Source organism: Harpia harpyja, chromosome 6 (assembly GCF_026419915.1).
Source record: "Harpia harpyja isolate bHarHar1 chromosome 6, bHarHar1 primary haplotype, whole genome shotgun sequence".
In the NCBI taxonomy this organism is placed as follows: domain Eukaryota; kingdom Metazoa; phylum Chordata; class Aves; order Accipitriformes; family Accipitridae; genus Harpia; species Harpia harpyja.
The window spans coordinates 6,520,335-6,533,573 of NC_068945.1; the positions used below are offsets into that span (position 1 = coordinate 6,520,335).

General features: G+C 39.8%; 1 protein-coding gene across 1 annotated transcript in view; it reads right to left on the minus strand.

Moving 5' to 3' along the window:
- Positions 1-9,530: 9,530 nt before the first annotated feature.
- Positions 9,531-13,239, minus strand: part of NTF3 (neurotrophin 3) — a 54,103-nt gene continuing 50,394 nt past the window's right edge. Inside the window, exon 2 of the mRNA XM_052790671.1 lies at positions 9,531-10,660. Within this exon, the coding sequence (XP_052646631.1) occupies positions 9,866-10,660 (795 nt within the window). The 3' untranslated portion in view covers positions 9,531-9,865. The remainder of the gene's footprint in view (positions 10,661-13,239) is intronic.

The window sequence follows — 13,239 nt, forward strand, 5'->3', positions numbered from 1 at the left end:
AGGTCCCTCTGGATGGCATCCCTTCCCTCCAGCGCATCGACCACACCACACGGCTCGGTGTCATCAGCAAACTTGCTGAGGGTGCACTCGATCCCACTGTCCATGTCACCGACAAAGATGTTAAACAGCACTGGTCCCAGTACCGACCCCTGAGGAAAGCTGCTCGTCACTGCTCTCTACTCGGACACCAGTGACGAGTGTCATTCCTCAGGGGTCAGTGGTGGGACCGGTGCTCTTTAACATCTTTGTTGGTGACGTGGACAGTGATAATTTCACCCCAGGTCTAAAGCTGTCTCTGCAGTTACCCACTGAATGACTTCTTCCCCTGGTTCAGCACATTTCCAGTTATCTTTGCATGCAATTCATATTCCTTTCCCCAGCTCCCCATCCAGGTGACTGCATTTATATCCAAGTCTATCTGAATGACTTTTTCAAGTAAGAATTTTTGAAGTACTGCCAAATGCTTTACTGTACTCTAGATATTACTTTATCTGCTAATTTTGTTCTTTGATTTAAAAAAACAAATGATCAGTTTTATTTGGTGTGTTTTTTTCTTTATCCTATAAATCCATGGCAGTTTATTGATCATGGTTCAATCATTAAGCACATAATTCAGGACCCACTTGAAATTTTGGGAGCTTTTTACAAACTTCCATGGACCTTGGATCAGGTCTTAAATGTTTACAGATTACCTGTTGTGCTTTTTTTTCCCTAGGAATTTTAAGCGAAATTTATGGGATGGGAACTACTAGGTTTGCTCATATACTTGTTCCATTTGGGTTTTTAGTGAATCGCTATTATTTCCAGTAATAAAATCACTAAGGAACCTTATTATTACCCTGGCCCATAAAAAAATTTGATGATGTGCTTAGCTTTAAGCACAGGGTTAATCTTACCAACTTCAAGACAGCTATTCTTCTCTTAAAATTGGGCATATGCTTAAGGGCTATTTTAGATCAAGACCTATGCAAGCAGGCTGAGTGAACTAAATCCACTTAAATGCAGCCTGAGCTATGGAACTGGCTCTCAGCAAATCCTGACTATGTATTTTTTTGAAGAATGAATCTATAAACCACTCCCACAGAGATTATTAGCAGAGACCCACTACATGTTTTAAGCACAAAAATCTCCCTGACAGCAGAATTTCAGCTTTCATGGGAAAGGAATGGATTTTACAAGGCAATAATCAGAGAGGGATGAACCCTATGAGAAAAAAAAAAAAGAATTATTGCTATTATCAAAGGCCAGCTGATCTTTTTTTCTTTAGAATACAAACATTCATTGGTGTTTGTTTTTTTTTTTTTTTTTCTCAGCTTCTGCTTCTCTCTCCTATTGTTGTCCTTGTTAGATTCCAGTTTTGGCTTTCCAGTGAATTTCTTGGCATCAACTTTCATGTTATTTGCTGCATTCACATCTCCTGAGCTGTAGTTCTTCACTTACGGAGCCTGCACTGTTCCCACTGAGTAGGTCATTGCTTGGGGCAATGGAATATTTAGTCAATGTTTCATGGAATAATGAATGACTTCAGGGCTGACAGAAGTGGACACTTCAGATTTTGTTTAGGGATTGTAAAATCTTTTGCATTTATGAAGACTTTATGGAAAAGCAGATGAAGAAAAATATCTCCAAGAGGGTTTCCAAGCCCACAAAGTCAAGCTGTATGCCCTAGTCTGCAAATCAAGTCATTACTGAGGGCTGGTAAAGGCTACAAAATTCAGAATGTGATGCTCACCCAGATTGAATCATTTCAGATTGCAGTTCTAGAGTGTTTCCAAAGTAGTAAAAGTTATCACGTTAATTATACTCAATATTTGCTTACCGAAAAATGCTTGGAAAAGCCAAAATGTGAAGTTTCCGGTAAATTAAAAAAAAACCCAGGTGGGTACCTCTGTTCAGCAGGACTGGGTTTGTTGTTTTAGCTGAGACTAGATTGCTGTTGTCTAAAGCAGTTTTATTTCTGAACAAGAGCGTCTTCACTGAGCTCGTAGTGTGCACATGCTATCTTAATTTTCCAGTGTTTCTTGTGTTGACAATATTTACGGATTTCAGAATTTAATTCTGAATGCCAGTACCTGAAAATCTAACTTTTACTTCTTTCTCATCATTTCTTCAAGCAAAAGAAGGCCCAATGAAGTTACATCTGAAGGAAGAAGTAAAGTTAATTTTGAATGCTATGCACGGTGGTTCCCAGGGTAGACTATTTAGCTGGTGCGATGGAAAGCCCTTGGGTTTACCTGGTGAGCTGCACTGAACCGGTCTGAGATCTGACAACAATATCCCTCCATGCAAGGCAGATGTAGTTTAAAGCTGCTACAGCATAGAAGTCTAGGCCCCCTGTAATCTATTACATTAAATAATTCGATTGCTATTCATCATGTAGATGCAGGCAGCAGCTACACGGTATACAGAAATTGAGAGGCTGATCAAGTACAGAGCTCACCACCTGCTTTAAAATGTCACAGGCATAATTCCAAGCTTTATTGTTTCAGTAAAAACTGGGACTAATCCTACTGAAGTCAGACATTAAACCTGCATGAGATCAGAATAAAGTTAAGTATTTATTAGTTGTATGTGTGGTGGTTCCCCCCAAAACTATACAGATGACTGAAACACTTTCCACTATTCAGATTGGTTTTTTTCTGTACATTCTGGATGCAAGTGAAACTGTTCAAGAGTAAATACTGCTAACCCCCCCCCCCATTTGCCTTCCTCTTTAGTCTTTCACTTTGTGTGAACCAGGTTCAAACCACTGCAGGTTTGCCTTGATATTCTTAAACTTGATTTATGAAATGACAGTGTGGATCCTTCTCCTCAAAGATTCTATGGGAGGAGAAGAAGGACCTGTCCCAGGATCAGCCTGTGAGATGATGGAGTTGACCTCAAGCTCTCTTTGCCTGGCTGTTGTGAATGGGGAAGTGTGTTGTGCAGCTATACTGTTATTGCTCTCCATTTTTGTGCCACTGACACACCCCAGTCTCCATGGGATTCAGAAGAAGAGAGGAAGGAGCCACAAAGACTGCTGAGCTCCTCTCCTCAATCCAGTCATGGTACTGCGGTACTCCTCTTTTCCACCCACATATAAATACTCTCTGCAGCAGGATCTACATCAGATTTCACCACATATTTTTGTAGTGAACCACCAACACGGTGAGAGGGAACCTGAAGGGAAAATAGATCTCTGAATTGACTCCACTAAAGGAGAATTTTCCTCTTTCTAACTTCTATTCTCCAGCATCCTTATATCCCTCTGAGAAAACTACATGCAGCAAGCCTTTCTCAGGAACCTGTATCTTCCATTTCTGTGGGAAAAAAAACAACAAAAAGTCATGGGAGTTTGAGACAAAACTGTTCCCATGAGAATTCCCTTTTGCATAATTGCCGTTATCTGATTTTGGTGGGAGAAGGGTTTTTTTCACCTTTACCCCTGCCTAGGACAAGTACCATGTCCTGACGCCAAGGCTCAGGAATCCGAGACAGCCAAGATTATTGACCTAGGGGATATGTGCCTCTGAGTCAGATCCTGAGATCAGGAGAATCATCATGGCTGTACAGTCTATTTTATGTGTTTGAGGGCTCCTATTTTCAAGGAACCAATGTAATAGTTATTGCCCCACCCATGCCACTTCTTCTACCCTTCAGCTCTCCAGTCAGCCAGTTTCTACCTCCTCGAGACTTCAAACATAGGTCGTTGTGATATCATGGCATAGGCACCATGACTGTGGCAGCTGAGCTCTCTCTGCAGAATGGAAAAATTTCCTTCCTGGAAGATTTTTCCTCAGGACATAAGTTCAGGGATCATGTTCTGACCTGTGATTTGGCTCATATATTGGGGTTATGGTGTATGCTCTGTCAGCAGTGTAGAAATGAGCAAATTTCTATCTTCTGAACTTAATGGGAATCACATTTAGTAGATTTGTGCAATAACAAAGATTAAAAAAATTATACTTCATATGAGCAGTGGCTGCGTCACATATGAATCTGACTCAAGGTATTTGTAATAACGTGACAAAAGCTGCCATTCAATATTTTAAAACATATTTAATCTTTGAGTCTGAGAAGCAGATTCTGTCTCTTTCACATGTTTGGTTTAACTATCTACTGTACAAACGTGGGACTTAAAATTTTTACATTGCCCAGCAACTTCAGAGCCATATTTCTGCTCCATTATCCACAAAGATTGCACACCGCAAACATCTACAAGCAGTTAAGTTGAGGTGCTTATTATACAAAATACCATGTGTAAAACAAAACCAAGATTTGTATTAAAATTCCTTTCTCAGACACTGAGAACATAAATAAGAATCAACAGAAGTTATTTACAGTGCTAGACACAATATTTTACTGCATACTTCCATTTACAGCTTTTTTTCCTTTTCTAAATTGCTGCTAAATATATGTGTACTGGTCATATCGGACAGTTCAAAACTTATTTTAAAACTTAAATCCCTGGAACTAGACAAAGTAATGAACAATTTTTATGACACTAATGTTAAAACCTTGGCTTGTTTTGTGTGGTGGATAATGCTTTCAACTTAGGCTCCCCCTTATGCATTTGATTTGGATTTAATACCTTCTGAGCCAAATTCTGCCCTCACTTAACAGCTTCACAGTCCTAAGTGCTGACAACAGGGGCTGCACGGGGCTAACCGAGAGCAAGACTTCATCATCTGTGCTCAGTGAGCATAGTTAATTCCTAATCAACACAGTGGGGTTGACCCCAATTAATAGAGGTTCATTTTCCTTTTGAATTCATGTTTCAGATGATCTAATGGTATTTCTTTAACCCTTTTCATAGCAGGAAAGAGCCTTTCATCTGAGGTTATTGTTAAACAATCTCTCTCCCTTGCTTTCCTAAATCTCTGTAAGATGTTTGCCACCCAACAGCTATGACTCCCTGTTTTTTTCAGCACCTACTTTCCTTTTCTCCCACCCTCCATGGAAATATTTTTGCTTGGAGAAAAGAAACATCCTACCTTCTTCCTTAGCAGCCTCCCCTGGACACATCAGTGTTTTCTGTCAAATGGTCTCAATGTATTTTACAAATAATGAAGCTGGTCTATCAATGATGCTCTCTCCTCCCTGTGACACATGTAAACAGTAACAACATGCTGTGTTTTAGAGAGGGGACAGCAGATGTGTTGCAACCACAACACCCTTTTACAGAAGGTCCATCCAGATTCACATAAGGCATGCTTCTGGGCAGGCAAAAAATGCGAACTGAGAAACTGTCCTTCTGTCAAAGGTCTACTAGGCATCTCAACCCTTGGGCATGCATGAAGCATGAACCCTTGATTATGCAGCCCTTGATCATGCAACTTGTAGCTCAAGAGTGAAAGCAGAGCAGGAGATTTGAGAAGGTGGATATAAAGATAGTGTAGGGCTGCTCACTTTCTTTTTGGTCCTTGGCTGCTGTGCATACAGCTGCTTCTCAGGCATTATTTAGAGCAGCCTGGTCATGATCTCACCTAATTGTGTGGCTAACAGGTCCAGAATAGGACCCTGTGATCAAAATGTCCGGAAACATGAGGTCATGATATCAAAAGGCCGGTTCTGTAGTGAAAGTATGGCTTTCAGGTGCCGCTGGCTTCAAAGCTCAGCAGTAAAACCAAGGAAATATCTATATTTGGTGACCTTCATGGAAAGCATTACCATTTGCTGTTCATCAGAGGTACCAAAGCAGCTAGTGATGACAGAAAAAAAAAAGAAAAAAAAAAAAAAGAAAAAAGAAAGTTATCCAGCTTGTGAATGTAATAAGTTTCAGGAAAAAATACATTTTTTGCCACAGAGGTTAGTTAAATAATTTTACTGGGAGTGTCATTGCTGAGCTCTGCAATAACCTGCACAGAACTGCACGGACCTACAGTGGTAGCGAATGGCTGACTTTCCCAGGAAAGTTTTTGTTATCCTTATATTGCTTGACTTTTTTACACCACATCTGTGCTTGCTTCGTCATTCTGCCATCTGCTGTAACAAAATACAGGCAAAGCATTTCAGAAAACAACCCCTCCACACTTTAAAATGCTCCAACCCAGAGCACAGCCTTTTACTTCTCACAAGCTGTAGTGCTTATTATCCTCTCCTCCTCCTCCTCCTCCTCCTTCTTCGTCACCCCCCCCCCCCCCATGCATGATGAATTACATACGCGCACCAAGTGTGGAGAACACAGAATCCCATTGATTTTGCCACAATGTTTCTATTAAATGAAATGAATGGTTATGCGCTTTACTTTGCTGCGCAAATGCATTTGCTGAAAGGTCAGAAATAGCAGGTCATTATCATTAAATTTTTAATTTTGAAACTCCCAATCAGACTTGTTTCCTGTTTGGTATTGTCTGCAGAAACACAATGTATAGCCGAGCGAAAGACTCTGATTGCTAAAGCATTGAAATAACAGAGTATGAGCAGAGTGGTTTCGAGCACACACTCCGTGTAGTCCAGTCGAAGTTTCTTCCTGGTGCAGCCGCACAAATCTCTTGGTAGCAGTAAACTCGCTGCACAGACTTCATTCCTGAACACATGTTCAAAGGTGATAAAATAAATGCAGATGGTTTCCCAAACCCTCAGTGGAGCATTTTTTACTGTTACTAAATGGACTGTAAAAAAACTGGGGAAAAAATGGAGAAAATACAGTTTGACACAGACAGGCAATTTCAGAATAGCATTTGGTCGTTTGGGAGAAAAGCTAAATAAAATGTGTGTTTATAATGATCTATTGGCAAAACAATATTGACAGAGCATCTGAGCTGCCTAATGGGAGTGAGTTTTTGAATACTTAAACTAGTGTTGCAAGCTGAATATTTTGCTTAATTACTTAACACACATACAAAAAAGTTGGATAGGAACTTGGAATTCGTTGTGCCATGACTGAAGTTCACAACAAAACCATCCCCGGCTACAGTGAAAACAGAATTAGGCCTTAACAAATTTATTACAGGCGTTGTTTACAAACTTGTTACAAAATTATACAGCATCTTATGCGTATACAGGATTTACAAGAACGCGTAACTGATGTGTGTGATTGCTCCGCTCATTGGTTGAGATCTGCAGGTTTTTCTTTGCTCGGGGCCTGATCCAGCTTCCACTGGAGAAGGTGAGAATTTTTCCATTGACTTTAGTGGAAACTGGATCAGATCCAGAGGGTAACACTTCCGTTCATTGTTATACTGGGGTGGGAAAGAGGCAGCCGATCTAATAACCTTACGCACCATGCTTCTTTCTCATTTAATGTGTTTCAGATGACAGGCGTTGTATTTACCCTGATACAGTTTTCCTGGCTGCTTGTAAAATAATTGGTACATTGGTAAATTTAAGAGTCAGACCAGTTTCTGTTACTGGATTTACAGTGGAAAATGACAAATTGTTTTCTTTGAACCTATAAATAATGAACTTCCCTTGATTTTCAGTGAGCAGAAATAAAGGCATTAGGATCAACTCTGATGTTGTTTACATTACTATAAACCTACATTTTCTCACCTATCTTCAGTAGAATTTCTCTGGATTTACAGTGATGTAGACAAGTGTGGCATCCACACTAGAGGAACAAGGTAGTTTCCGATTACTGCGATTTAACCAAGCTAAGTTAGTCTTCTTACTTCCTCTTCTCATACAGAGATAGACCTATCTGGCATACTGAAGCATGGCGATCTCTGAAGTTAATGATCTGTGACAATATCTGCTCTCAATTACTCACGGCATCTGAAAATGATCTTTACTTGGGAATTCAGGGTGTAAAATTAGGCTTTTAACTTGCAAAATATATCAGAGGGGAAGGACTCTGAAAAATATGCTTGTCCCCCCAAGCAGAAGAATTTAGTTGAAACTTAAACTTTCCTACTAGTAAAAATAGCAAAAGCTCTGTTGAGGATTTTTTTTAAATGTTTGCCAAGGAAGGAGAACACTGGAAAAATTCTAGTCGGACCTATCTGACACTGAGTTCCTTGCTACATTACATCCTCTCTTTCCTTTTAATGATTGCCTTGGTATTGAATCTCTGAAGTTATTATTGCTTGAAGCAAAGTTACGATTTAGTACTGCGAGGTGATGATATTTCCTGTGAGGTAAATACCCTGGCCTCATGTTGAAAATTAAGATTGTTCTCAAAACTTTGGTTTGTGGCCTCTCCTGTAGAATTATACCTACACGCTCCAGCCTGGCTTTCAGAGGCACTGTTATTCCAGTGCTTGGCCTCATGAGCGACCTGTCCGGTTCTCCGGTGGTTTTATTATGTGTAACGCTCTCTGTGAGGGGTTAGGGGAGACCACACAATTTGCTGCTTTTGAGGACCTGTTGCAGATTTGAAGTTGGTTCTCCAGTAGTGAAAGCTGTATGAACAAAGGCATCCTGCAACCTCGGTTTTGAGTGCTCTGATCTCATTTTCATTTGTGATGCTGGACACGCTACAACAGTGAAAGCCGTAGTGTAAAAACCTAAGACCACTACAGCTATAATGCTTTTTGAATGGCTGGCATTTTTCAGCCCTGCCTGTGTGTTAAGATCTAGCTAGACACAGATAACGTACGCAGTCCAATCTTAATTCCGTTGATAGCCATGGCAAGACTTTCATTTACTTTTACGGGAGTGGGATAGCATCCAGGGCATTATACAGCTAATGTATAATAGACCATCTCTTCGAGTAGTGTAATTATTACTGTCCCCAGTGGAGCTACATGACAATACAAAGAAGAGTTTGAGGTATATATATGCTAGTACATTTGTCTGTCCTAAGTAACAACTCACCTGTATAATTGAAGGACTTCAGTATAACTACGGACTACCTGGATTTTAGTCACCATACTGCTCAGAAAGATCTATTATTTCACATCCCTATGAAAGGTACCAGGTTTGTCGAGCAGTTCTACACATTTTTCCCTCTGTGAAAAATAAGGAACGGGTTGCTGAGGAGAACAGCTTCATATGGGTATGTGGCTTTGATATCCATGCCAGGATATTGTATCTTTACTACAACTTTCAAGCCAAGGGCTCTTTTAAGGTTAAGACACCACCAGCTTTGTTTCTAATTTAACAACTCAGACAGAGAGGAATAATCCAAAAATGCAAGCAGCAGATAATTGAGTTGTGTGAGGACGAAGAGGCTGATCACAATAAAGAGTAAATTCTGAAGCAATCACCTTTTATGTATTATATTAATGATCCATTTAGATTGGTTTCTGGCTTCAGTAGCTTTCTACTACAAATATTTTAGATTTTTTTCATATTTTTTACTGTGACAAACTGGCACCATTAGAAACAGTTGCAAACCAAATGTGCTTCAAAAACAAATGAAAGTTGCTGGATTATTAGCAGTCATTGTGAAATGCTAACAGAGGGAAAATGGTCATTTCATTGGCAAAACTGGCATAATACACAGAAACTGTATTTTATGGCTACTTGACGCTGGTAATGCTGACATCATCTGCAGCCTACAACATGTATTTTGGTCCATTTTTGTTTTGGCGATGAGGAGTCAACACTGCATCCAATTAAATGTGAATGTATAGAGTGAGGAATATAAATATGTACACAACTTGACATTAATCTGATTTTTAACAAGTTTACTAAATGACAGTCACTGGCTTGACAATACTGAATGAAAAATACTGATTTTACACAGATTTTACAGTAAGGTTACGGTATGCTGCCAACAAGCAGTGTCACAAACATAGTCTAAAAAAACCCGGAGTTGCCCACAGCAGAGGCACACACCCTTTGCTCTTGTTTATTGAGAGAGAAAGCTTATATACTGTAGATTTGCTGAAGTTTAATAAATAAGGTCAACTTATAATATATAAAACAATATAAACATTTATATGCTACATGCATATCATATAATTTAAAGTAATAATTTATATAGCAAAGAGATGCAGATTTATGTTCTTCCTATTTTCCTTGACAATGCGCACACACAGGAGGTGTCTATTCTTATCCATCTCCAGCCTACCAGTTTATTGTTTTCTGAAGTCAGTGCTCTAACGTAAGTTTGGGATGTCTTGCATTGGGAGTTCCAGTGCTTGTCGTCAATGCCGCGGCAGCCATTTTTTACAGGCTTGGCTTCTTTACACCTCGTTTCATAAAAGTATTGCTTAACTGGAGAGTTGCCTGTTTTAATTTCTCCCAGAACAGTTACCTGGTGTCCTCTAATGTCGATCGCAGAGGATTTGTCCGTGACCCATAAACTTTCACTGTCACAAACGGAATATTCCCCTCGGTGGCTCTTGTGCTCCGCGTACCTTTTCCGCCGGGAGGTTCTGTTCACCACCACCGAATTTCCAATATAATCCTCCATGAGGTACAGTGGCGGCGGTTCCAGCGGCGTGTTGTCACTCAAGAGGACTCGGGGAGAGTTGTAGCGTCTCTGCTGCCTTAAGAGGTCTGTATCCATTGAGATAACTGGCTGGAAGTCTGATTTCACATTTTCATCTTCATCTATGTCTTGCTGAGTGTCTGCTTTCTGCACCGTGTTTTGATAATTTTCCTTAATATCTACCATCTGCTTAGAAAGCTTGTTTTTCAAAATGTCTGCCTGAATGAGTTTAATAATAAGAGAATTTATTGAATCTTCTGGCAAACTCCTTTGATCCATGTTGGTAGACTGGATGCCACGAAGATAAGTGAGAAATATCACATAAAACAAGATGGACATCACCTTGTTCACCTGTAAGATCTGCAAAGAAACAGACAGTCAACATAAACCCAATTAAATAGGGAAGTTTACTAGAGGCTGTAAACATGAAAATTTGGATCTGTTTTTATAACATCTGCACTTTATAGATACAGATAGGCTATGTGTTTCTTTGACAATATTATTTCGTTATACTTTATAATGAGTGCAACTTTTTCTGACTTTTTTTTTCAGTGTTTTATCTATATTTCATGCACTTTTCAGGATGACCTTACTTTTCATCTTTCCATGCATAGTAGCTTATATGTCAGTTAGGTCCTTTTCTCTACAGAAGTAGGTAGCTCTTGGGATAGTATGTCCCAGTCTTGGCAGCAGAGGCCAGCCAAATAACTTTCACAGAGTCTATTCTACAGAGTGGTTTAGTTTCAAAATTGCATGATTGTGCAGAGTAGCAGACTATCTAATGGTGTAAAATGAAGAAGTTCTGACTTTGCTAAGTGTTGTCAAGTTTTGTGTGTTGAGATCTCTTGGATCCATCAAATTCCTGTTCATCAGATGGCTTGTGTTTAACTTTACCCTAAGAGCATCATCATGCAATAGGAAATAAATACTGTGTTTCAATAGCTCGCTCTCTCTCTTTCTCTCTCTGGTGCTATAAGGAAAAGTTTTGAAGGAAAAGGATGCAGTCAAGCAGCAAAGTGGGGTTTCTTATGTTTTGAACTTCAGAAAGCAGTGGTTAGGCTTCTCTAATACAAGTGGGAAATTCACATGGATCCACAGAACATTTTGTACTGCTTGTTTGCAGGGTTGGGGCCTGGGTTTTTTGCCGTTTTTAATGAAGTTCCTTCATTACATTTATATAAAGTGGAATTAAACTCGCAGTAGTTAGAAATGTTCAAGGACAGATGGAGGACACCTCCCCTCTCCTCCCCCCCCCCCCAAAGGAAGAATCTTGTTCATAAAGTTCAAAATGAACTCAAGATCAAGATTTTGTAAACTGGACTTAAAAGCGTGCTTCGTCTCTGTACTGTACTTTGCCAAGCATTGCTCCATATGGATTCTTGTACTGTCCTTGTAATTCTAGCTTCTGAGCATGTTCTAGAAGCTCATTTGTCATTTCTTTTTCAATCTTTCTATCATCCTGTTTGCATAGTTGAGAACTGTGAGCATCCATCTAAGGAGGTGCTTTTTTCCTTGTGGATACCTGTATATTTTGTATTTGCAGTTATATTTAAACGAAATTAATTTTCAATGTAAAATACTAAAGCACAGAAGATTCACTTCGAAGCACACCTATTTTATAAATTTGTTGTACAAATAGTGAATTGAAGGAGAAAATATTAAACTCATGTTAGAGAACTCTCATACCACGTGGTAAAACCTGGCTGTAGTACTGCTTCGAGTGACTCAGAACAGTCTTGAACTTGATTCTCCTGCACTGCAAACGTATCCACCATGTGTCAGATCACTAGTACTCTGGGATGGAGGCACAGAGTTACAGAACATGGAACAGATGGAGCTGGAAGGATCCTCAGGAGATCATCTAGTCCAATCTCACTGCTCAAAGCAGGGTCAGCTATAACAGCTTCCACAAGGCTGTTCCCAGTCAGGTTTTGAATATTTCCATCGATGGAGACTCCACAACCCCTCTAGGTAACCTGCTCCAGTGTTTGACCACCCTCACAGTAAATAAATAAATAAATAAATAAATAGAAATATCTCATGTTTCAGTAGTATTTCCTATACCCCGTTTGTGCCTGTTGCCTCTTGTCCTTTCATGGGACACCCCTGAGAAGAGCCTGGCTCAATCTTTTTTACCCCCTCCCACCAGATATTTCTACACTTCAATAAGATACCCCTGAGGCTTCTCTTCTCCAGGCTGAACAGCCCCTGGTCTCTCAGCCACTCCTCAGATGACAGATGCCCCAGTCCCTTAATCATCCTCGTGGAGTCGCTCCTGTATGTCCATGTCTCTCCTGTACTGGGGAGCCCAGAACTGGACACAGCACTCCAGATGTGGCCTCACCCGTGCTGAGTTGAGGGTAAGGATCCCCTCCCTCGACCTGCTGGTGACACCATAGGTACTCTGTGTTTTTCCCAGAAGAACTTGCAGAAATATCAGACCTCTTGAACAGAAAATTTTCCACTGCAAAAAAATCACCATTTTCTGTTTAAAAACTGCAAACCATTTTCTGTAAAATAAAGCAAAAAAAAAAAAAAAGAAAAAACTTTTACTGGAGAATCCTCTATCCACTCTAAGTAAAACTCCTTTTAGCAACAGTGAGTCCCCACTTCATAGTTTGGAACTGCAGCAAAATCAGAGCTACCCTCTGTGGATGTGTGATCTGTCCTTTTATGGACAAGAAATGTGTTTTCTCCATTCTCAGTTTGTCACAGTATGAGTTCACCTAAATCTAGACTGTTGCTTGCAGCAATGTTATGCTTTGGAAAAAAAAAAAATCTAAGATTTTCAGTTACCATACAATTACTGTCATACCTAAGTAAATACTAACTTAATGTAGATGGATCTCAGAGCCCAGACCATATAAAAAGACCTCTTCCTGTGCAATTTGGTCTTCCCTCAGTTAATTATTTGCTTTTAAAAACAGTAAAAATATTAT